Source organism: Pseudorca crassidens, chromosome 8 (genome assembly GCF_039906515.1).
Source record: "Pseudorca crassidens isolate mPseCra1 chromosome 8, mPseCra1.hap1, whole genome shotgun sequence".
In the NCBI taxonomy this organism is placed as follows: Eukaryota; Metazoa; Chordata; class Mammalia; order Artiodactyla; family Delphinidae; genus Pseudorca; species Pseudorca crassidens.
The window spans coordinates 11739497-11766362 of NC_090303.1; the positions used below are offsets into that span (position 1 = coordinate 11739497).

The window sequence follows — 26866 nt, forward strand, 5'->3', positions numbered from 1 at the left end:
CCCTATTTTGACACAAATCAGCGTGCCTTTGGGGAGTTAGGTCTTTGCTCCAGGAGGACCACTATGGAGGAAGGAGATGTATTATATTGCCCTTTGGGGGGTTAGGTCTTGCGCCAGGGATGACTGCTACGGAGGAAGGAGATGTATTATATTGCCCTTGATTCCTAACAAGCACCATCGCTCTCTGCGGCTTCCGATTTAGTGCGGTCCCTGTGGACAATCAGATGTGAAGGAATTTGAACACCCTGATGAAGGAAAAAAAAAAAAACCACGAAAAAATGAAAACACTATCAAAGTTGAAATAAAAGTTTGTTTGCCAAACAGGTAATTACTTGGCTTGAACAAAAGTCATGAGATTATCAGGACATTTTTCTTCCTCTGGGAAGGAGACCTGTGGCTAGATGGAACAAAGCAAAAGAAAACAGTACAGGACTCAAGTATTCAGACCAACTGAATATGTCCTTCTAATATGCCCTAATGCCCTTCTCCCCTTTCTCCTGTTTGCTTCAACGCGTTCTATACAACACAATGGGGGTAGACGCCTCGTTGTTTATGCTACATAATGAGATCTCCTTCTTGGACTTGTGCACAAGTTTGTGCTTCTTGGGTGGTGGGTGTTCACGGGGGGTGCACCTCCCTCCCCCCCCAGGACTTCTCTGAACTCAAGTCGAGCCACAATCCCCACAACCATTGGGATGCCCTGTGTTGCATCAGCAGGAGGTGTTTTTCTTAGTGTTATTATTGGTTGGAAAGTGTAACATTTGCACCATATGTCTAGGCTAGTTCCAGGTGACGGGACCAATGCCACATATGAATCATGAGTTGAATGTATCAAAATTGTGGTGTTGTCACTGCTGTTTTTGGATGGATTGGATGCCCAGGGAAAAAGTAGAGTGGGAGGAAAAGAAAGAGTTGATCAGCTCCTATTCTGGCGTTTGTTGTTAGAAATTATTAAAAATGGTGGCTCTGCTCAGAAGAGATGGGTATAGAAAAGCTCGGAATGCTTAATGCTCAAATTTCCCCTTAAATCATAGAAATGGAAGTAAACATTTATTACCATTTGGTCAAGTGTAGCATAACTTGCATTCATATTTCATTGTCAGTAATGGAGGTATGTGGAGATATACACAGACCTTGAGACAGCTGTTTGTTTGTTTGTTTGTTTTTAAATATTGCATACAGGCTAGCAGTTCATTGAAAGTAGAGGAGATAAGCCTGAAGGTAAGATCTGAGAAGAAGGCAATGCTTCATGCACAGCTCGTCAATCCTGATTTGGTTTGAAAACGAAAATCATGGAATACCAAAATCAAAGGAGAGTTGATTCAGGGAAAGGGAAAGGATGATGTCACTGGCCAGGAAAAGTTTTGAGTTCCTCATTCAAGTCCAAAGGTGCTGGTTTCTTCCACCGCCGTTAACAGCTTTTCATACAACATGGAGTACGAGGGATAAGGTGGAAGATCCAATCGATTGAAGCACGTGTGTGCCCTGAATGGGGGAGAAAAGGCTGGTCAAGGTGTTTGTTTCAATGGTACAACTGGCTTGGCTAGTTCTGTGATCAGTCTGAATCTGTGAATCAAAAGTGAATCTAAAGAGGGTAGAACCATGTTTTAGGACCACCATAACACACCTGCAAACTAAGAAGCACAGCCTTGGGTTTCCCTGGTGGCGCAGTGGTTAAGAATCCGCCTGCTAATGCAGGGCACACGGGTTTGAGCCCTGGTCCGGGAAGTTCCCACATGCCGCAGAGCAACTAAGCCCGTGCGCCACAACTACTGAGCCTGTACTCTAGAGCCCTCGAGCCACAACTACTGAAGCCCGCACGTCTAGAACCCGTGCTCCGCAACAAGAGAAGCCACCGCAATGAGAAGCCCGTGCACCGCAATGAAGAGTAGCCCCCGCTGGCTGCAACTAGAGAAAGCCCGCGCGCAGCAACGAAGACCCAATGCAGCCAAAAATAAATAAATAAATAATTTTTTAAAAATTAAAAAAAGACAGAACCACAGCCTTCCAGACAGGAATAGACCAGTTGAAGGACTGGAATATCTAGAAACTGGAGGGGTGGGTTTGCATTTGGAAGCACACCACGTCATACTAGCACTGCACTAGCAAACCAGCGACACTTTACAACTGAGAGATGAAGTTGGATGTGGCCAGCAAAGGAACATAATTAGTATTAGAGGATTATGTTCCCAAGTCTCCTTGCCCAGCTCTGATTTCTGGGCCTCTGTAAACCCTGTGCATTGACCTAGAGGTGCCAACGGATACCCTGGAACTCTCGAGATCCAATGCCCCATCGAGGCAGGTGTGATGGAGCAATGACAGTCCGACTCCTTTACCATTCATAGTGGGGCCTGCTTAACCTGAAGCAGAGATGCCGCATTTCCAAGAACAGCTGAGCTTGGGGGATAATCCTCCCTGCGGCATCCCGGTGCCACTTGCCCTGGGTTCAGCTTATTTGGTCATGTACTTCATCCTGCGGGCCCATCTGTGTGGGCCAGTGTTGGGCCTAGACAAAGAACGGCTTTCCCTGCTATGTGCCAATGCATGGACCAGGACCAGACCCTGCTAACCAAGTGAAGAGGGGCAGAAAAATGCCAAGTGTGCTTCTGGAACTGGCTGAGTTAGCCAGGGGCGGGATACGGGCAGACAGCATCTTCTTGGTTTTTTTTTTATCTAATCATTTTCACTGTCACTCCGAAGTGGAAATAATACAGAAAAAACAAATCCTATTTAGAAGATAGCTGGGATCAGATTAATTCTGTAAAAGATAATTTCTGGGAACTGAAAACAGTAGCAAATGGCCCCTCTTCAAGACCTAGTCTGAACACCCAGAGTTTCTTCAAGAGTTGTTCTTAGTGCATTAATCTATAGGCCTGGTTAACTCTTAAATAAATCCTAGTTTGTAATCTAGAATGAATGAACACAATCAAATCACGATTTGATTCCTCATTCCTAAGTCCTCTCCGCTCTCCACGTGTGGTCCTGACAGCACGGAGGACCTGCTTACTTCATTACCTGGGCACTGGACCCACGGCTCCCAGGTGGGCTGGGGTCGTGGACAGAATCTGGAACCAGGGTTCGGAAGACCTCTATTCTGGTCACGGTCCAGCCACTGACTAGCTTTATAACCTTGGGAAAGTCAATGAATCTTCCTGAGCCTCAGTTTTCTCACTTATAAAATGGGATAATAATACACATTCCATGCACCTCAGAGGGCTGGTGTGAGGACAGCACATAGATGCCTTCGTAAACCGTGAATCATCATTTGAGCATCAGGGTCGCTTACTAATCATGCGACCACCATTGCAGTCATGACTTTAGGAACTGTGTCACCCACGTGGGGACTTCAGACCCATGGCCTCTTCCACGTGACTGCAAGCAAATGAATCAGCCTCATCTCGTATTTGTGAGGTTGATATTTTGGGACTCCACTGGATCTGTTCAGTTGTGTCGTGTCAGATTCCACGCTGTCGGTGTTATTCTAGGGTTCCAGCATTTTGAGATCATTTTGGACGGTACTACGTGTGATACTTCTAACCTGTGTCATCTACACAGTCGATCTCTCCGTCTCCTCGAGGTTTTCCAAGTTACCGACTAAAATGTGCACCAAGACAGTACCGAAGCCGGTCCTGCTCCTCTGCAGTAGAGACCACTCTAAGCTTGGTTATGAGCAAACGATGGAAAGAGGCAGCACCGCTACCGCGTGCGGCTGTGAGGCCAGTTCTTTAAGTGTGACTCCTTTTCAAGTCATCTTCTCCCACCGCCCAACTACGGCCTCAATCTCTGGACAGCTTCTCACTCTATCACTGCTGAATCTACTCTTTTCCAAGTTTGTCAATGACCTCTCGATTCCCCAATCCAGAGGCACATTTTCTATGCCCACCTCCTCAGGCTGTTTGAAAGCATCTGACAGCTCTTCCTCTGAACATCTCTCTTCCCTTGGCTTTCTTTTTTTTTTGCGGTACACAGGCCTCTCACTGCTGTGGCCTCTCCCGCTGCGGAGCGCAGGCTCAGCAGCCATGGCTCACGGGCCCAGCCGCTCCGCGGCACGTGGGATCCTCCCGGAACGGGACACGAACCCACGTCCCCTGCATCGGCAGGCGGACTCTCAACCACTGCGCCACCAGGGAAGCCCTTCCCTTGGCTTCTTGATGGCTTCTCAGTGGCTGTCAGTTTCTCTTAGGGACTCCCAATGGCTCCCTCATGCCTCCTTTGTAGCCCGACAGCCTACAGAGCAGGGCTTCCCACCCGGCACCACTGACACTTTGAGCTCGATGACTCTCCAACGGGAGGGACTGTCCTGTGTCTTGTAGGTGTTTCGCAGCATCCTCGGTCTCTACCTGAGAGAAGCCAGGAGGACTCCTCCCCGACAACCAAAAATGTCTGCAGACATTGCCAAGTGTCCCCTGCGGGGACACAATCACCTCTTTCCTGCCCTCCCCCACTTGAGAACCATCCCTATAGAGTAAGCCAACTACCAACTTAACCAGGCCTCCACCTTCATCCTGGGCTTGGGCTCAGTTTACATCTGCACTGAAGCATGTTTGTGTTAGAATTTTAGTCCTGTTAATCCGCCCATGACTCATACTTCTGTTGCCCCTGGTCCTTACTCTAAATGTAAACCCCTAAGGTTTTCTCCTCTCCTTCATCTTATCTCCACGCTGCCTGTGCTGGGTCTACCCTGACCAGCTCCCGAGTTTTCTTTCCTCCCAAGCCTTTCCTTGTCAAGTTCCTCAGTAAGGAAACTCTCCCACCTCCTGGTCTGGATGTGGCCTCCAAGCTCTGGATGTGGTTCTCAGCACTCAGGAGTGGAGATGGTCACCGTTCACCCTGCTGCATGCTGGGCTGTGGATGGATGAGCGACTTTTCCACTCACCACTGCCCATTCTACATCATTACTTTTCAATCTTTGATCAAACATTTCTGTTCCTCTGAATCTCATGCCATTTAGATATTTTTTCCCCCAAACTACAGGTTTTGTCCGGCATTTTATTCCAATGAAATAGGATAGGGTAGGAAATAGTGTATTACCTGCAGGTAATAAGGATGAAGTATTGTTTTGACGAACATACACACACAGGAGTACCTGTGCATGTATTGTGTTGGGATGTGAAGGGCCCTTCTCTCTGTGGGCTGCAGTTAAGACACGTTTGACCATCAGTGATCTAGACGTACCCTCCATACCTTCTGACCTTCTGGGTAACACATTTATCAAAATCTCTGGTACTTGGCTTCAATGCTCTCCATTTTCAGGTCTTCCCACCAGACTGTGTAGCATCTGAGTCCACTTGGTTGGCTGTTCAGTGCCCTGGCCTGCCAGCTCCTTGACCCCAACCTCCGTGACCATCTCACCCCTCTTACGCTCCAGCGATGGTGGTTTATGAAGTTTCTTCACCAGGCACTGTAAACTTAGAGCCTAGAAACCTCTACCCTCAGAGTCCTTTGTCCTAATCCCCACACACTCTGGAAAGCACGGACTGATGTATGGTTTTGCTGTGACGCTCCCTCGTCTGGGAGGCCAGCTGCCTTTCTAGAGGGAAGGTCTGAGGAGAATGCAGCTCGTCAGAGCGTGGGTTGCACACGGGGCTCACGGTCTCTGGGGAGCCCCGGGTCACCCCGAGGGTGCTCGGTGCTCCTGCTTGCCTCAGGCTTCTATCACCTGCCATATGGCCAGGCCAGGTCTTTCCGAACTACCATGATTGGAATCCAGAGGTTCTTTCTTTCTCTCCACACATAGGTGACACTTTCTAGGTTCTTGGATCATCAGAAAATGCACAAGGGAGACTAGTCGGGGGTTACTACTCAGAGGGTCGTCTTCACTGGCCCCTTAGAGGCATCTCAGCACTTGATTCTTGGGGCCCTTCTGGCCTACGGCAAAGTCCCCGCTTCCCCCGAGAACCCTCTCTGGGATTCGTGGGGCAGCAGCCTTTTTAGGAGCGCCTTGGCCCAGATGTGCTGAGCCTGTTCATACGCCTGACGTCCACCCTATAAGTTCTCTGTGTGGGTTGATAGGATTAATGTACATTTCAAAGCTGCCCAGAGCATATATGTAATTAGACTCAATCTCTGACCCCAAATGACAAAAGCAGTGACTTCCCTTTCCTAAAGAGTAAAACAGACTCCTCAGCGGGTCTTCTCTCCGTGGCCCACCAAACTCTCTCTATCAACTGCGTCCCCTGCAAGTGTCGCACTGGACATCTTGTCCTCCAGGCCAGCTTTGTGATCTTTCCTGAACACAGCCGACCCTTCCCACCCCCAGGCTTTGCTCCTGCTGTGGCTTCAGCCCAGAATCCCCTCCATCCTTCCTTGCCCCTCAGGGCTCACCTAAATGCCAGCTTCTCTGTGTCATCGTCTCCTGTCAACTCAATCAGGTTTAGGTCTCTGTTCTACAAACTCACAGCATCCTGCTTTTATCTTCCCTTCTTACTGCCCCTCTGATTGCACCTGGAGTCGTAATGACTTACTCTTCCGCTCCGTTCCTCCCTAGACTGTACGCCCCTCTGGGCAGGTTCATTGCTGTAGCTCAGGCCCTCCTTCAGGTGCACACTGAGGTGCCCACTATGAGAGAATCATCAAATGTGACTCAAATTCACTCCTCTAAAGTAAGAGCAAAATGTTTCCCAAAAACCTCATCCTCCAAATCTATCATTCAACTCGACAAATGGAAATCTTGCCTTTTTAGCCTTATTTTCTTGCCAGACTTCGTTCAGCAGGTTCAGTGCTCAGCAGAGCCGTGCAAATGAGCACTGAGGGTCTGCTGATCGAAGTGGGTGAAGCCAGGGCTGAAAAGTGCCCCAACGCTTTAGGCTGTTATTAACCAGCTGGGCATGCACTCTGCCTCCTGGGCCTGCTAATACGCACCGTCATCAGGTGAATTATCTCCGGGATGCTAGAAAGTCTAGGAAAGCTAGATGAAAATTATAGTTCAGTCAATCCTTCCACAATAGGGATTTAGCAAAGTGTCTGGGAGGCCATGTAGAAATACAGCTGAATTAAATACGAATCTTCTGTTATAATTAGAAAATATCACAGTAGAAGAAAATAGTGTGGATCAATCTTATGTTTGCTGAGCGGGTTTTAATACTATAGTACCTACACAGAAGTATCTCTTTAGTGCTCCTTATTTCACCGATGAGGAATATGCTACCCAAAGTGGCACAGAAAGGACGGAGGAAGTGTTGGGATGAAAACTCATGGTGCAGGGAATTCATTCCGTTAAACTGCCTGGAGCCCTAGTGCCTCCTTTTTTTTGCATTATCTTACAATAATTTCATCAATAGCTTACTGCATAGAAGCCACTATAGAGACCGGAGATATACACGTGGTCTTGTCTGCACACAGTTTGAAACATGGTAGGAAAAATGTAACATGCACATGCTAACTATTCCAGGGAATATCAAGTGTATCCAGTGCTGCGTCATAGTGAGACAGGCTGGGACCTGGGATCCTTTACTGCAGTGCTTGCACCTGGACAAACATCTCCTTGAGCAACAGAATACAAAGAAACTCGAAGGGACTAAAAATAACTGCAGGCACGGGCAGTTAGGGGCAATTATGAACAATAAGATACAAAAAGGCCACAAACCAACTGCCACTTCTGAGATGCCGGGAGCAAAAACGGGGGACTGTGCGTGATCCCTGCACACAGCACCACCAAGGGGGTGTGCAGAGCACCGAAGCCCCGCCTCTGGCCCCACCCAGCCATTGGCCCCCACCCTCACCCCATTTAAGGGAACAGCTCACCACCCTGCCTTGGGGGCAAGTCCCAGTAAACCCTTTCCTGAATTTGTCTGGCCTCTTATCAATTTCTGTTGATTAAAGTATCCAAGAACCCGGGTGGGTAACAGTAGAAGTCCAGACACAGTGCTGGCAGGGCCACTTTGGACGCTCCCCCAGATGAGGCATTCCTCTTTCAATTAAATTGGGCTACGTAGGACTGACACATGGACCGTGATACCACTAGCCCAAATACCATCAGGCAACAAAAAATCACTAAGAATATGGTCTAAATGCACCTCCCCGAGACTTCTCACCCACACCTTTCACTAATGACTCACGGAACAATACTTTGGGTGGCAGGAAAGAATTCCATCCCAACGGTTAAGTGCCCAAGCTCAAATGACAAAGGGTACTTGGCCTTCTTCGGCAGGTTTCCCAAAGGTGGGCAGGAGCTCCATACCTGGGGAGAGATGTAATTTTCCCCCATTTCTCTATGCAAAAACGCCGAAGCCCGTTGCTCCCTCGAAGGGCTGCGAAGCCTTCGTAGGGCACGCTTGACGTTCCCGTGACGAACTGCAGTAATCTGAGTCTCTGCTCGTTGTTGAAACGTTCCACCGCAGCCCAGAACCAGCGGATCACAAGATGCCCATCGTGATAACCTGAGTGGAGCAGGAGGGAGACCGAGAGGATGTGTAGAGGGGAGGAGGGAGTGGTGGGGGGGAGATGAAATACACATCAGGTGTGCCAAGAACTGAACAGCAGCTCTTGATCTGCTGATTTCTCTCGTGATGGCCTTTCGGTAGGTCTAAAACAATTTGTATAACTGACTCCAATTTAAAAACAAAAGTATTTAGAAAATAGGCACTTTGTAAAAAGGCTGTATGCTGTGAGGGATGTCCTCAGAGATGTCTGCTTTCTATTTAAACAACTGGGACCCCGGGAGTCCTTTTCCTGCCTGATATAAATGTGGACAAGGAGTGACGAGGCCTGGTAGAGATCTTTGGGGTTCCGAAGAGACAAAGCTCTCTACGAATATGGTATTTCCTGGTATTGTCTTTGTTCTGATGTCTTAGCTCTCGGGACCCACATACTGTGGCGCGTCTAGGACTTAAGAAAGGCTGGAGGTGAATGTGAAACTTGGTCCACGGAAGATGCCGGGCTCTCCAAGTGCCCTTGGAGCCGCTGCCCCCAGATCAGCCCTGGGCCGCAAAGAGTTGGGCCCATGGAAGTAGTATGGGGCCTCTCACAGGACAGTAAGGAAACCAAGCTTGGAGCAATCCCTTATGATAAGGTAGATGGTTCCCCACTGACTGCAAATGCACGAAACACTCAAAGATGCAGAAATCTATGTGGACTGGGGCAGAAAGAAGGAAAGCTTCACAAGGGAAGGGAGGTGTGAGTTCGGCATGTGAAGGGCTTGTGGGAGTGCAGGAGGGGAAATAGAGAATGATAAGAATGCGGAATCAATATGCAGGGAACAGCAAGCCGACTAGACCAGCATAGACCAGCATAGACCAGCATAGGGGTTCTGCTGAGGACTGAAGGGACCTTGCTGGGGCCTCAGACACCTTAATAGCTAGGCAGAGACACTGTGACTTGACACCTGAGGTCGGTGGCTTTCCTACCAAGCCAGGAAGGGCCTCGTGGTCCCACAGAGGTTTCCTGCTACATGGCTGAGTGTACCGGGGAGACAAGGTAGGCTTAGATGATGGGCCCCTTGTTCACCCTCTATTATATTGATAGGGGTTTCTCTGTAATATTTTACATGAAGAAAGGATTTTCAGCTTAAAGAACGTTCAAAGGTTTCTAAGTAATAAGGAGCTTGATTGTTTTGTGGGGTGGGAAATGCCCTGATCAAAATAAATGTTTCAGGAAGGCTGGTACGGCAGCGTGAAGGTGAATAGCTAGGAGGGGTCAGACATTAGATTTGGAGAGATGACAGTGAGAACCGTGTTGCAGCAAACCAGGACTGATGTGAAGAGGGCTTCACTTCTACAGGGAGCAGGACACCCTTTCCTGCCAGCAAACGACCCAGCTCTGGAGATGGCCCGTGGACGGTGGCGTTCTCTGGAACGCATCTCCACCGAGTTATGCCAGAGACGACCAGCAGGGATTACTGTCACCCAAAGGAAAGTCTAGGTTGGAAGCTGGCGGAAGGCATGGACCAGAGCCTACTTTGCACACGTACTGAAGTAAGGCCAAGTTTTTTGTAACCTTCAAAAAGTGATATTATTTTATATTTATATTATCACTACATATGGAATATATATATGAACAGTATTCAGCCATAAAAGGGAATGCAGTAGTGAATCATACTACAACGTGAACAAACCTTACTGAGTGAAAGAAGCCAGACCCCAAAGGCCACATACAGTATCATTCTATTTACATGAGGTATCCAGCACTGGTACATGCACAGAGACAGAAGGCACACTGAGGTTTGCTGGGGTGGGAGGATGGGGGAGAAAGGGGGAGTAACTGCTTCCTGGGTCCAGGGTTTCCTTTGAGAATGAGGAAAACGTTTTAGAATTAGCTAGAGGGGATGGTTGTACCACATTGTGAGTGCGCTAAACGCCACCACGTTGTTCCCTTTAAAATGATTAATTTCATGTTACGTCAGTTTCACCTCAATAACATTTGTTAAGAAGTGAAGGACTGTGTCTGTGAGAGCCGATCCGTCAACAAGCCCCGCTCACTCACCTCCCCGGTACTCAGCATTGTTCCGCCAGTCGACCAGGTCGATCTCCGCCGTGCCCGCGATCACCAGCTCCAGCTCCCTGGCATCGAACACGGAGACCAGCCTCGAGTCCACCACCTGAAATCCACATTAGGCCTCAGCCTCCAGGCTCAACCTCCTGGAGAGGTTACATTCATTATTATTTCTGTGGGTTAAGCTGGGAGGCTGACCATTGTTTACAACTTTTTCCCCCAAAGTGCTATCGTGTTTAAGTTCAGAATCAGGAGCATTTTGAGACACTACCCCTTCATGAGCTGGGAACTCAAAAAAGGTCTGCTGCTTTTCACTGCTGTGATATTCCCTCTCGGAATGATGTTATGAATAAGCCTGACTTGACATTCCAGAGTCACATTTAAGTTTCCAAATAACGTCACCTTTTGAAGGCAAAAAGTCCAAGTCCCTGGACTCCTCTCCTCTACATAAAGGGATCCTCTCCTCTACATAAAACTAGGACTTATTTCCTAGGAATGGACGTTATATATTAAAATGACTGTCTTTTCCTTCCTTTCTCCCCTTACTTCCTGAATTCCTCCTTCAAAGATCCGGGAAGATCTGCTTGGTTAGTGTTCTAAGCTCCGGCTTTACATCTTGTTGCCAAATATATCAGGTACAACTGAACACCTGCAGTGGGTACCTCCTTTAATCAAACCAGTGGACCAGCCAGTCACCCACGCTGTTCTCCATCACAGCAGCAAAGCAAACCTTCCAACACCCAAACCCTTGTTTCTAAATTGCAAAAGTTTAACCATGTCAATTTTTGGTGCACACAAAGGCTAGCAGTTGTCACTGTCCTTTTTTTTTTTTTTTGATTACTATTGATCTCTGATGCTTTTTTTAAAAAACTTTTTTTAATTGAATGAAAGATTCTTTAAATTCTATAGTGCTTTAGAACTTTCAAAAGTTTCACACACGTGATTTCATACAATCCCATAATACGTCACTGTCCTCCTGATTTACCATCTCAGCATGGATCATGTGGTACAAAGTGACACTAGGAGCATATCTCCTTTTATTGTGTTTTGCTTTATTGCATTCTACAGATACTGCTTTTTTTTACAAATTGAAGGTTTGGGGCAACGCTGCATCATCAGATGATGGTTAGTTTTTTCAGTAATAAAGTATTTTTTCAATAAGTTATGTACATTGTTTTTTCTAGACATAATGCTATTGCACACTTAGTACACTACAGTACAGTGTAAACATAACTCTTATAAGCACTAGGAAACCGAACAATTCACGTGACGCTTTATTGTGACATCGGCTTTACTGCCATGGTCTGGAACTAAACCTGCAGTATCTCCGAGGTCTGCCTGTGTAAGAAAATAAAAATCAAGCGAGAGCGGACAATGCCCTCCACTTCATTTCACTCATTTTTATTTCACTGAGTGAAAGGAGATGCAACACGCACATGTCTTGGCAGGACGTGTCATGTGTTTTCACAGGTGGCACAGCAGGGCCACACCAATGCCAGTTTTGTGAGACCACGAGAGCTGGGTTTCCCAGAGAACGCTGACCCCTCACCCTCTACCCCCAGGAGGCCCTCTTTGCACGCTGGTGAGTAGAGCTGAGCCCTCTTCCTGCCTTGCTTGTCCTCTCCCTTCTCCTAACAAGCTGTGTCGGGGGTGAAGGCCTGGCGTGCCTGCCGAGCCTGGGTCTCACCTCGTAGAAGCCCCGGACCAGGGCCTCGGTCTGCTGCACCGCTCCGCGCTCCACCCGCCACCTCACCATCCTCTCGATGTACTCTTTCTTGTTCTTTTCTGTCACTTGGGTGTTCGCTCCTCCAGACTTTAACTCCCTCTCCGTTACCTTGAGGGGAAACAAAGATCATGATGCTTGTGGACTCAGCCTATCTTGCAGTGAGACAGATCGATTTTAGGAGGATGAACTCTTTGCAAAAAGTCGTCTTCACAAGCATTTGGCATCATTGCTTTCTTGCTTCTTTTTCCTCTCCTGGAAGTTACTAGAAAGGTTCTGGTTGTTCTAAGCAGATACTTCAGTACCTTAGAAGCATTTTTGTTTTATAAAGAGAAAATGTGTTTCTTTAACTCAAGAGGCTTAATGGAAATAAAAGAAAAATGCCCCTGGTTGTCCCTAAATGGACTGGAATGTCCTTATCCTATAGTCACATACTTGATTGCCCCAAATCCCAATTAGATCAAATTCTTAACAGCCAAATTCTTCCCCAACCACAGCAGATCATTGGCAGGAAAACAGTGGAGGGTGGGAGGATACTTTTGCAGCCAGGTATAAGAGTGGCTGAAGAGTGACAGCCTGACCTTGAGAAAGGAAACAGAGATTGAAGTTGCCACGTAGTATGAAGATGCATGTTTGTTAGGACAAGCTAACAAGAAAAGTGATGATCTGCGCTTTACTGTTTTGAAAGGCAAGAAGGCACATAACATATTAGACATTTTTATCAAAAAGAGTTGGTGTCTTAAATTAGGAAGATGGCGGAAGAGTAAGACGTGGACATCACCTTCCTCCCCACAGATACACCAGAAATACATCTACACGTGGAACAACTCCTACAGAACACCTACTGAACGCTGGCAGAAGACCTCAGACCTCCGAAAAGGCAAGAAACCCCGCACGTACCTGGGTCGGCAAAAGAAAAAAGAATAAACAGAGACAAAAGGATAGGGACGGGACCTGCACCAGTGGGAGGGAGCTGTGAAGGAGGAAACGTTTCCACACACTAGGAGCCCCTTCGCGGGCGGAGACTGCGGGTGGCAGAGGGGGGAAGCTTCGGAGCCGCGGAGGAGAACGCAGCCACAGGGGTGTGGAGGGCAAAGCTGGGAGATTCCCGCACAGAGGATCGGTGCCGACCAGCACTCACCAGCCCGAGAGGCTTGTCTGCTCACCCGCCGAGGCGGGCGGGGGTGGGAGCTGAGGCTCGGGCTTCGGTCGGAGCGCAGGGAGAGGGCTGGGGTTGGTGGCGTGAACACAGCCTGCAGGGGGTTGGTGCACCACGGCTAGCCGGGAGGGAGTCCGGGGAAAAGTCTGGACCTGCCGAAGAGGCAAGTGACTTTTTCTTCCCTTTTTGTTTCCTGGTGCTCAAGGAGAGGGGATTAAGAGCGCTGCTTAAAGAAGCTCCAGAGACGGGCGCGAGCCGCGGCTAAAAGCGCGGACCCCAGAGACGGGAATGAGACGCTAAGGCTGCTGCTGCCGCCACCAAGAAGCCCGTGTAGGAGCACAGGTCACTCTCCACACCCCCCTTCCGGGGAGCCTGTGCAGCCCGCCACTGCCAGGGTCCCGGGATCCAGGGTCAACTTCCCCGGGAGAACGCACGGTGCGCCTCAGGCTGGTGCAGCGTGACGCTGCCCTCTGCCGCCGCAGGCCCGCCTCGCATCCGTCCCCCTCCCTCCCCGCGGCCTGAGTGAGCCAGAGCCCCCGAATCAGCGGCTCCTTTAACCCCGTCCTGTTAAAGGAGAACAGACGCCCTCCGGCGACCTACACGCAGAGGCGGGGCCAAATCCAAAGCTGAGCCCCGGGAGCTGTGAGAACAAAGAAGAGAAAGGGAAATCTCTCCCAGCCTCAGGAGCAGCGGATTAAAGCTCCACAATCAACTTGATGTACCTGCATGTGTGGAATACATGAATAGACAACCAATCATCCCAAATTGAGGAGGTGGACTTTGAGAGCAAGATTTATTATTTTTTCCCCTTTTCCTCTTTTTGTGAGTGTGTATGTGTATGCTTCTGTGTGAGATTTTGTCTGTATAGCTTTGCCTTCACCATTTGTCCTAGGGTTCTATCCGTCCGTTTTTTTTTTCTTAAAAAATTTTTTTCTTAATAATTATTTTTTTATTTTAATAACTTTATTTTACTTTATCTTACTTTATTTTATTTTCTTTTATTTTCTTTCTTCCTTCCTTCCTTCCATCCTTCCTTCCTTCCTTCCTTTTCTTTCTACTTTTTCTCCCTTTTATTCTGAGCCGTGTGGGTGAAAGGCTCTTGGTGCTGCAGCCAGGAGTCAGTGCTGTGCCTCTGAGGTGGGAGAGCCAACTTCAGGACACTGGTCCACAGGAGACCTCCCAGCTCCACGTAATATCAAACAGCGAAAATCTCCCAGAGATCTCCATCTCAACACCAGCACCCAGCTTCACTCAACGACCAGCAAGCTACAGTGCTGGACACCCTATGCCAAACAACTAGCAAGACAGGAACACAACCCCACCCATTAGCAGAGAGGCTGCCTAAAATCATAATAAGTCCACAGACACCCCAAAACACACCACCAGACGTGGACATGCCCACCAGAAAGACAAGATCCAGCCTCATCCACCAGAACACAGGCACTAGTCCCCTCCATCAGGAAGCCTACACAACCCACTGAACCAACTTTAGCCACTGGGGACAGACACCAAAAACAACGGGAACTACGAACTTGCAGCGTGCAAAAAGGAGACCCCAAACACAGTAAGATAAGCAAAATGAGGAGACAGAAAAACACACAGCAGATAAAGGAGCAAGATAAAAACCCACCAGACCTAAAAAATGAAGAGGAAACAGGCAGTCTACCTGAAAAAGAATTCAGAATAATGATAGTAAAGATGATCCAAAATCTTGGAAACAGAATAGAGAAAATGCAAGAAACATTTAACAAGGACCTAGAAGAACTAAAGATGAAACAAGCAATGATGAACAACACAATAAATGAAATTAAAAATACTCTAGATGGGATCAATAGCAGAATAACCGAGGCAGAAAAACGGATAAGTGACCTGGAAGATAAAATAGTGGAAATAACTACTGCAGAGCAGAATAAAGAAAAAAGAATGAAAAGAACTGAGGACAGACTCAGAGACCTCTGGGACAACATTAAACGCACCAACATTCGAATTATAGGGGTTCCAGAAGAAGAAGAGAAAAAGAAAGGGACTGAGAAAATATTTGAAGAGATTATAGTTGAAAACTTCCCTAATATAGGAAAGGAAATAGTTAATCAAGTCCAGGAAGCACAGAGAGCCCCATACAGGATAAATCCAAGGAGAAACATGCCAAGACACATATTAATCAAACTGTCAAAACTTAAATAGAAAGAAAACATATTAAAAGCAGCAAGGGAAAAACAACAAATAACACACAAGGGAATCCCCATAAGGTTAACAGCTGATTTTTCAGCAGAAACTCTGAAAGCCAGAAGGGACTGGCAGGACATATTTAAAGTGATGAAGGAGAAAAACCTACAACCAGGATTACTCTACCCAGCAAGGATCTCATTCAGATTTGATGGAGAAATTAAAACCTTTAGAGACAAGCAAAAGCTGAGAGAGTTCAGCACCACCAAACCAGCTTTACAACAAATGCTAAAGGAACTTCTCTAGACAAGAAACACAAGAGAAGGGAAAGACCTACAATAACAAACCCAAAACAATTAAGAAAATGGGAATAGGAACATACATATCGATAATTACCTTGAATGTAAATGGATTAAATGCTCCCACCGAAAGACACAGACTGGTTGAATGGATACAAAAACAAGATTCATATATATGCTGTCTACAAGAGACCCACTTCAGACCTAGAGACACATACAGACTGAAAGTAAGGGGATGGAAAAAGATATTCCATGCAAATGGAAACCAAAAGAAAGCTGGAGTAGCAATTCTCATATCAGACAAAATAGACTTTAAAATAAAGACTATTACAACAGACAAAGAAGGACACTACATCATGATCAAGGGATCGATCCAAGAAGAAGATATAACAATTGTAAATATTTATGCACCCAACATAGGAGCACCTCAATACATAAGACATGTGCTTTCTGCCATAAAAGGGGAAATCGACAGTAACACATTCATAGTAGGGGAATTTAACATCCCACTTTCACCAATGGACAGGTCATCCAAAATGAAAATAAATAAGGAAACACAAGCTTTAAATGATACATTAAACAAGATGGACTTAATTGATATTTATAGGACATTCCATCCAAAAACAACAGAATACACATTTTTCTCAAGTGCTCATGGAACATTCTCCAGGATAGATCATATCTTGGGTCACAAATCAAGCCTTGGTAAATTTAAGAAAATTGAAATTGTATCAAGTATCTTTTCCGACCACAATGCTATGAGACTAGATATCAATTACAGGAAAATATTTGTAAAAAATACAAACACATGGAGGCTAAACAATACACTACGTAATAACGAAGTGATCACTGAAGAAATCAAAGAGGAAATCAAAAAATACCTAGAAACAAATGACAATGGAGACACGATGACCCAAAACCTATGGGAAGCAGCAAAAGCGGTTCTAAGAGGGAAGTTTATAGCAATACAATCCTACCTTAAGAAACAGGAAACATCTCGAATAAACAACCTAACCTTGCACCTAAAGCAATTAGAGAAAGAAGAACAAAAAACCCCAAAGTTAGCAGAAGGAAAGAAGTCATAAAGATCAGATCAGAAATAAATGAAAAAGAAATGAAGGAAACGATAGCAAAGATCAATAAAACTAAAAGCTGGTTCTTTGAGAAGATAAACAAAATTGATAAACCATTAGCCAGACTCATCAAGAAAAAAAGGGAGAAGACTCAAATCAATAGAATTAGAAATGAAAAAGGAGAAGTAACAACTGACACTGCAGAAATACAAAAGATCATGAGAGATTACTACAAGCAACCCATGCCAATAAAATGGACAACCTGGAAGAAATGGACAAATTCTTAGAAATGTACAACCAGCCAAGACTGAATCAGGAAGAAATAGAAAATATGAACAGACCAATAACAAGCACAGAAATTGAAACTGTGATTAAAAACCTTTCAACAAACAAAAGCCCAGGACCAGATGGCTTCACAGGCGAATTATATCAAACATTTAGAGAAGAGCTAACACCTATCCTTCTCAACCTCTTCCAAAATATAGCAGAGGGAGGAACACTCCCAAACTCATTCTATGAGGCCACCATCACCCTGATACACAAACCAGACAAGGATGTCACAAAGAAAGAAAACTACAGGCCAATATCACTGATGAAAATAGGTGTAAAAATCCTCAACAAAATACTAGCAAACAGAATCCAACAGCACATTAAAAGGATCATACACCATGATCAAGTGGGGTTTATTCCAGGAATGCAAGTATTCTTCAATATATGCAAATCAATCAACGTGATACACCATATTAACAAATTGAAGGAGAAAAACCATATGATCATTTCAATAGATGCAGATAAAGCTTTTGACAAAATTCAACACCCATTTATAATAAAAACCCTGCAGAAAGTAGGCATAGAGGGAACTTTCCTCAACATAATAAAGGCCATATATGACAAACTCACAGCCAACATCGTCCTCAATGGTGAAAAACTGAAAGCATTTCCACTAAGATCAGGAACAAGACAAGGTTGCCCACTCTCACCACTCTTATTCAACATAGTTTTGGAAGTTTTAGCCACAGCAATCAGAGAAGAAAAGGAAATAAAAGGAATCCAAATCGGAAAAGAAGAAGTAAAGCTGTCACTGTTTGCAGATGACATGATACTACACATAGAGAATCCTAAAAATGCCACCGGAAAACTACTAGAGCTAATCAATGAATTTGGTAAAGTAGCAGGATACAAAATTAATGCACAGAAATCTCTGGCATTCCTATACACTAATGATGAAAAATCTGAAAGGGAAATCAAGAAAACATTCCCATTTACCATTGCAACAAAAAGAATAAAATATCTAGGAATAAACCTACCTAAGGAGACAAAAGACCTGTATGCAGAAAATAATAAGACACTGATGAAAGAAATTAAAGATGATACAAATAGATGGAGTGATATACCATGTTCTTGGATTGGAAGAATCAACATTGTGAAAATGACTCTACCACCCAAAGCAATCTACAGATTCAATGCAATCCCTATCAAACTACCAATGGCATTTTTCACAGAAGTAGAACAAAAAATTTCACAATTTGTATGGAAACACAAAAGACCCTGAATAGCCAAAGCAATCTTGAGAATGAAAAATGGAGCAGGAGGAATCAGGCTCCCTGACTTCAGACTATACTACAAAGCTACAGTAATCAAGACAGTATGGTACTGGCACAAAAACAGAAATATAGATTAATGGAACAGGATAGAAAGCCCAGAGATAACCCCATGCACATCTGGTCACCTTATCTTTGATAAAGGAGGCAAGAAAGTACAGTGGAGAAGGACAGCCTCTTCAATAAGTGATGCTGGGAAAACTGGACAGGTATATGTAAAAGTATGAGATTAGATCACTCCCTAACACCATACACAAAAATAAGCTCAAAATGGATTAAAGACCTAAATGTAAGGCCAGAAACTATCAAACTCTTAGAAGAAAACATAGGCAGAACACTCTATGACATAAATCTCAACAAGGTCTTTTTTGACCCACCTCCTAGAGAAATGGAAATAAAAACAAAAATAAACAAATGGAACCTAATGAAACTTAAAAGCTTTTGCACAGCAAAGGAAACCATAAACAAGACCAAAAGACAACCTTCAGAATGGGAGAAAATATTTGCAAATGAAGCAACTGACAAAGGATTAATCTCCAAAATTTACAAGCAGCTCATGCAGCTCAATAACAAAAAAAAAAAACACAACCCAATCCAAAAATGGGCAGAAGACCTAAATAGACATTTCTCCAAAGAAGATATACAGATTGCCAACACACACATGGAAGAATGCTCAATATCATTAATCATTAAAGAAATGCAAGTCAAAACTACAATGAGGTATCACCTCACACCAGTCAGAATGGCCATCATCAAAAAATCTAGGAACAATAAATGCTAGAGAGGGTGTGGAGAAAAGGGAACCCTCTTGCACTGCTGCTGGGAATGTGAATTGGTTTAGCCACTATGGAGAACAGTATGGAGGTTCCTTAAAAAACTACAAATAGAACTACCATACGACCCAGCAATCCCACTACTAGGCATATACCCTGAGAAAACCATAATTCAAAAAGAGTCATGTACCAAAATGTTCATTGCAGCTATATTTACACTCGCCAGGAGATGGAAACAACCTAAGTGTCCATCATCAGATGAATGGATGAAGAAAATGTGGCAGATATATACAATGGAATATTACTCAGCCATAAAAAGAAACGAAATTGAGTTATTTGTAGTGAGGTGGATGGACCTAGAGTCTGTCAAACAGAGTGAAGTAAGTCAGAAAGAGAAAAACAAATACCATATGCTAACACATATATATGGAATTTAAGAAAAAAAAATGTCATGAAGAACCCAGGGCTAAGACAGGAATAAAGACACAGACCTACCAGGGAATGGACTTGGGGATATGGGGAGGGGGAAGGGTAAGCTGTGACAAAGTGAGAGAGTGGCATGGACATATATACACTACCAAACGTAAAATAGATAGCTAGTCGGAAGCAGCCGCATAGCATAAGGAGATCAGCTCGGTGCTTTGTGACCACTTAGAGGGGTGGGATATGGAGGGTGGGAGGGAAGGAGACGCAAGAGGGAAGAGATATGGGAACATATGTATATGTATAACTGATTCACTTTGTTGTAAAGCAGAAACAAACACACCATTGTAAAGCAATTATACTCCAATAAAGATGTTAAAAAAAAAAGTGTTGGTGTTTGAAAGGGGTTAGCATCAGTTATCTTAAATTTGCTTAAGGGGTTCACCTTGCTGCTCAATGCTGTAAGAAAAATGAGGCATAACTGTACTCAGTTACTGATTGAAAAATATATGTATATATTTGGCACTCATGGACAAGGTACTTAAACAAAACAGTTCACAGAAGTCTGCTGATTACATTTTCTTCTATCACTTGGGTGACTAAGGTAAATATGAAATACTTGTCAATTATAACATTAATTTCCACCCAAGATCCATATTCTTCGGAGCCTCTGGATTTTAGCTGCCCAGTTAAAGACTATTTCCTGACACTAAGTGTGTGATGTAATTAAATTCTGGCAATTAGGTATAAGCGGGGGTGTTGTACAGCACTTTCAGGGGGCCTCCTTAAAGGGAGGGGCTATGCCCCTTTGTCCTGCTACTTCAGACACGACGTGATGGTTGGGGCACTGTATGCATCTGGGTCATGAGTGCAGGTGGCCACTGTAGGGACTGCAGCCTTGGGTTGCCTGCCTCCACACTTTTATGTAAGAGAAAAATATACTGTTCGTTTCCGCAGGGTCATTGGGTTTCTTCATTAGCAGCTGAACCTAATCTTAACTAACACACCCAGGAAAAGCCTATGGTGTCTTTCAGCTGCATCTGTCTGTCTGCTCTTCATAACTTGCCAAAAGAAGGGCTGAGACTCGATCTTCTAAAACCAAAATCATCATTCTTGGTGACCTCATTTGAAAAGAAACAGGATCGTTTAAGCTTTAAACAGATAGATATTATTCTAGATCTATAACACATCCTGATTTTTATCACTGGGAACATTTTGAACTTTCTCTGAGGTGTTCAACTCCTACGCTATATACACCTGAAAAATTGCTCTTTTTATTTTCAATGTTATTTTTTTCCCTCTAATTTATGTATTTAGTCATTTGTAGTTTACTTGATTTCTTCCTGTGTCCATGGAATAAAATTTAAGTGCTGTAAATGGCCATACAGCGAAAAGCAAGTTTCTCTCCCACCTCATCGCCTAGCCATACAATCTCTCTACTTGGAGAAAATCACCCTTCCTTCCCTTCCAGGGAAGGGGGATGTATACACTAGGGATGTATACATGTATCAGTGTATACACTAGGGAATACGTATAGATCATCTCTTTTCCCATAAACGGTAGCATATTATACACACTGTTCATCATCATACTTTTTCAATTAAAAATACACCTTGACCATTGTTTCATACCAATTTAGACCTGCCTTATTCTTTCTTTCTTGTTGTTATACTTTTACTCGGTTTATTGTTTATGATTTATATGTAAATGGATGGGCTGGGGTGTCAGACCACACATCCCACTAGTCCACTATTCCGCTGTGTGAGTGAATCGTCATTTATTTCACCAATGCTCTACTGCTGAACATTTAGATTGGTTCGGATCTTTTGCAATGATCAACAATGCTGCAATGAAGATCCGAATCCATTAGTCATTTCAGTTGGATGTGAATATGTCTGTAGGGCAAATTTCTAGACGTAGATGCTGAGTCAAAGGCAGGTGCATTTAGAATGAGGATAGATATCACAAAGGTGCCTTTCATAGAGGATGAAGCAAACTTCTGCTTACTCCCACCTACACTCCTGTATAGAGTGCCTGTTTCTCTACACCATCTCCAAAATAGAATACTGCTAAGCTTTCTGATTCTTGACATTCTCATGAGGGAAAATGGTATTTCAAAAGGCTTTAATTTACATTTTACAAAATAGTGAATGAGGGTGAGTATTTCCTCCCCTGGGAACTATCTACTTATATTCTTTGCTAATTTTCTATTGTGCGGCCGATCATTTCTTACTGATCTGCAGAATCTCTTCCTATATTGAAAGAAATGGCCTTTTGTCTGTTTTATGCATTACAATGTAGTAAATATTATGCCATTTTACTTTATGTTGTATTTTTGCCATGTGGTATTAAAAAAGTAATTTTACTTGACTATCTCAATCTTTTCCTTTATGACTGACAGTTTGTGTCACATCTATAGCAGCATTCCTTACTGCAAGATTAAAAAGGAAAATCCTGTCATTTTCATCTTTTTGTTGTTTTTTTAAACATTCAACTTTTTCACCCACGTGGAATTTATTTTAGCATAACGCGTTAGGTTTGGGATCTAAAGTTTTTTTAAGATGGGTTCCCATTTGTCTTAATATATTTTGCTAAATAATTGTGTTTATTTTACAAATTTACCCTCTACTATAGGGCAAATGTGAAGGATGGGCTAAAAAGTAGTTATGCAGAGGAATAGTGTATTTTACACGTTCCTCTGGTATACAGGAAGACAGTTAAGTGAATCATATATTCTTGAACATAGTTACAACATATAGTTGTAAGAAATAATTTTTTGTCAAATATAGAAGAGAATATCCTTCAGAGGTATGTTTACACACAGGCAATGCACCAGAACAGTGACATTTTCCAGGACCTGTCCAAGATGCTTGATTGAAGCTGTGGGTGATGGGAGGTCTGCAAGGTTCAGTGGGTAACTCTCACCCATGGACTCAGCGTGCTGTCCACAGTCACGCAACGTACTTATAAAGTAAACCAGCTTAATTCTCACAACATCCCATTACAAATTACACACGTCATGGAACCTCTCGTAAATGATATTCTCAAAACCTTAATTGCTAAATCTGCTCAGGCTGTGGTTGGTCTGATAAAACTGTAACCCAGAAAATTCAATGTTATATAAACACGGGTAGAAAAAGAAATGGAGAGCTTATCTTATTAAAGAGTACTGAAGTATATGCATTTTGGAGAAGTAAATATCTGGACGCTAGTGATAAAAGAAGTATTATTGTAGTTGCACAGATAAGAGAAATACCTTACAGATGTATTGCACACTTTACAAAAATGCTTTCTGATCCATTATCACATGTGATTTTCAAAAAACTCTATAAACTAGATCCATGTCAAAACAAGAAAAAGAAGACATGGGTACCTTTAATAAAGGGAATAGTCCTCAAAGAACTATATCTTAAATGAATGACAGTCCTTGTTTTTAAATACAAAATCCCATTACTACGTGATCCTGCAATCCCTCTTCTGGGTATATATATCCAAAAGAACTGAAAGCAGGGACTTGAACAGGTATCTGTACACCTGTGTTGATACCAGCATTATCCAGGATACCCAAAAGGTGGAAGCCACCCAAGCGTCCATCAACATATCAATGGCTAAACAAAATATGGTATTTACATACTATGGAATGTTATTCAGCCCTAATAAAGGAGGCAATCCTGTCACGTGCTATAACGTGGATGAACCTTGAAGATATTACGCCAAGTGAAATAAACTGGTCGCGAAAAGACAAACACTGTATGATTCCACTTATATGAGGTACTCAGAGTAGCTAAGTTCAGAGAAAGAAAAAGTAGAATGGTTGCCAGGGACTGGGGAGAGGGAGAAATGGGGAGCTATTGTCTAATGGGCACAGCTTCAGTTTTCCAAGATGAAGAAGTTCTGGAGATGGCCGCACAACACTGTCAATCTGCTCCACCACACTGAATGGACTGTACCCTTCAACGTGGTCAAGATGGTAAATTTCATGGTATGTGAATTTTCCACAGTAAAACCCAAAATGTCTTTTCCAAGACCCACATCTCACAAACCTGGCCAAAAACTTCTTCATTAACCGTGAATGTGAGGTCGAGGATGTCTGTGATGTTGTTGTCTTTCATCCATTGCAAGCTCTGGTGGAATTCCTCATCCAGATATTCCAGGTCACTCAAATCACAGGGCCTGGGTGTATTCAAAGGGAGAAAGGTAAACGGATTGTTTCAATAGACAGCTGCCCAGACCTCATGCCAAAATGTGGTTATGTCACTCCTGGCTAAAGTGACACAGACGTATTCTAACAATTGGATACTTTGGAATATACTGATGAATCTTTTTAGTTCATTCAGTAGTTTTTTATTGGAAAAGGAAATTTTAAAATGTTTACAATAATAAACACAAAATGATTACTGACTCAGGGGCTCTCCATGGCCGTTGGAGAAGAGTATCATTTGAAAACAACTAAATTATAGACAGATCAATTCTTTTTTTTTTCTTTTTCTTCTTCCAGTTTTATTGACATATAATTGACATACGGCACTGTATAAGTTTCAGGTGCACAGCATAATGACTTACATACAAGGACAGATCAATTCTACTTAGTAGTTTCATGCAATGCTTGTAATGTTACTATATTTATATAAACTGATTTATATCTGTTATATGATGTTCTCTTATGCTTACATTAAAGCTCCAAATGCATTTTTATTGGACTAAAAGGTTTATGTGATATCTAAGCACTCAGAAAAGTAAATCACCATAAACCTAACAGGAATGATTAGGGGAAAAACAGGGACAAAAGGGTCAGAGGTGCCAGAGAGGCCAGTGCCTCTGGTCCCACAGGCAGGGCCGGGTGGACACTTACAGTCTCAGGAGTGCCTTATAGAAGGGCCTTGTGAAGAAAGCGTCCAGAAGATACTGATGGATCAGAGCCAGGCCTAGGATTCGACCACTAAACCTGAACCTGGAACACAGACAAGGCAGGGCAACTGAAGGGCAGCTGGGAAATTACACTGTTAAATATTTTCATTTGTACTGTTATCTGATATGTTTCTTCATAGTACTCATCTTTTAAGCTGCTTGAAAAGTTTGCCAATTGATGACACAATGGAGGCATCCATTCTTCTTATTCTTTACCATAAACAATGCCTATGAACTAGGTATGTACTAAGGAACCCCCCTCTCCCCCAAGTACCCAAATAGAATCATTTTGCTGGAATCCTTTTCTCAGACCTGAGAGCATAAGGACCTAAGTGATGAAAAGAGCTGGTGGAGGGGAATTCTGGGACCCTAGACAAACAGTCAGCATTTTAAAAAAATTATTTATTTATTTTCTTTGAACACATTTTTTTTAACATCTTTATTGGAGTATAATTGCTTTACATTGTTGTGTTAGTTGCTGCTGTATAACAAAGTGAATCAGCTATACATATACATATATCCCCATAACCCCTCCCTCTTGCGTCTCCCTCCCACCCTCCCTATCCCACCCCTCTAGGTGGTCACAAAGCACTGAGCTGATCTCCCTGTGCTATGCAGCTGCTTCCCACTAGCTATCTATTTTACGTTTGGTAGTGTATATATGTCCATGCCACTCTCTCACTTTGTCTCAGCTTACCCTTCCCCCTCCCTGTGTCCTCAAGTCCATTCTCTACATCTGCGTCTTTATTCCTGTCCTGCCCCTGGGCTCTTCAGAACTTTTTTCTTTAGATTCCATATATATGTGTTAGCATACGGTATTTGTTTTCCTTTTTCTGACTTCACTCTGTATGGCAGACTCTAGGTCCATCCACCTCGCTATAAATAACTCAATTTCGTTTCTCTTTATGGCTGAGTAATATTCCATTGTATCTATGTGCCACATCTTCTTTATCCATTCATCTGTCGATGGACACTTAGGTTGCTTCCATGTCCTGGCTATTGTAAATAGTGCAAACGGTCAGCAAGGAACCTGAGGATCTGAATCTAAGGATATGGAAAGTTTCCTGGACCATGCATCCTCACCTATTCGGGCATTCCAAAGATACCACCTGAAGGTCTAATGTGTGCCTGACCCTATGCTGGGAGGTGGGGGACTTGAGTATGAATCACATATGGCGGTCGTGCTCACGGTCAGTGGGGAGAAGTACGTGGAATCCCACTGTGGTAATCGGTAAGTGGAGCCTACGTCGTCACACATGAAGAACAAGGTCTCTGCTGGGAGGAACTGATCACATAGACCTGGTCACCTCCAGATGTAAGCGCCTTCACTGATTTAAAACCTTGTTGGGGTAAACTGCTTCCAGGCAGTTTTGCTGGTGATCTGCCTAGCTGCATGCCACGGCTCCCGAGGGCTTGGCCCCATTGTTGTCCTGCTCCTAAACCAGTTTCCCATCTGCCTGGTCTAGCACGCTGTTTCCCTCACCCTGTGTTCTGCCCATCCCTGGTGCCTACCTCCATGATTGGGGTCTCTCCTGTCTCTTCCTATCTAACTAGATTTTCACCTAAGCATAGACTTAGCTCTGACTTTTCTCAGATCCTCCCAGTTGGAATTTCCAACTAAGCCATGACCTTTCATGAGGCTCTTTTTAGACTCAAAAGACTTTGTACTCTGTAACTGCTATAAGAATGGTTTCAATGAATAGATTATCAGATCCTGTAATAAGTGTAATCAAATTGCCACTTTGGAAGGAGTCGATTCTTTTTGCGTGAAATAACATGTAAATATTATTGACTCCGGGGAGACCAGAGGCGAGTAGAACGTTAGTAAAGGTGCTAAAGGGGCACCGTGGACGGGGAGGCTCATGGAACAGCTGAACATCTTACAGTCCTTGAGGCCGGGGTACACCATCGGTGCTGCATTCCCCCAGGGCTCTTTCCTGATACCCCAATAACCAACGGGTCCCCAACATGGCGGCCACAATCCTGCGTACTCCATGCAGGCTTACCCACGCTAATGGACTCTGAGGCATCACAACTGATGCTCCTAACATGATGTGGGGCTGTGGCCATGTGGTGGAGACGGCGAGACCACCCACAGTGGGAAGAGAGCAAACGTCAACACAGAGGTGCCTGCCAAGAACCTCCCTCACTTAGAGGTGGCCCTGAAAGGCCTAGTAAAGAGAAATGGTAATCTCAGCAGGCAGTAGTGTCTGCAGAAATGGAATAGATAAAAATATTACATGAGAATACTATTTTCAGCTCAATGTTAAAAAAGGGACTATCTCAATAAATTGTAAATTCTCCAGCAAAATA

The 26866-nt window shown here is 44.0% G+C and overlaps 1 protein-coding gene across 3 annotated transcripts in view; it reads right to left on the bottom strand.

The window, feature by feature from the left end:
* Positions 1-290: 290 nt before the first annotated feature.
* Positions 291-26866, bottom strand: part of HECW1 (HECT, C2 and WW domain containing E3 ubiquitin protein ligase 1) — a 477497-nt gene continuing 450921 nt past the window's right edge. For all 3 annotated transcript variants that reach the window (XM_067745847.1, XM_067745845.1, XM_067745846.1), the window contains 6 exons: positions 24498-24596; positions 23689-23818; positions 12116-12262; positions 10420-10534; positions 8180-8378; positions 291-1485 (listed from right to left, as the gene is read on the bottom strand). In XM_067745847.1, coding sequence (XP_067601948.1) covers positions 1374-1485; positions 8180-8378; positions 10420-10534; positions 12116-12262; positions 23689-23818; positions 24498-24596 — 802 coding nt within the window. In that variant the 3' untranslated portion in view covers positions 291-1373. The remainder of the gene's footprint in view (positions 1486-8179; positions 8379-10419; positions 10535-12115; positions 12263-23688; positions 23819-24497; positions 24597-26866) is intronic.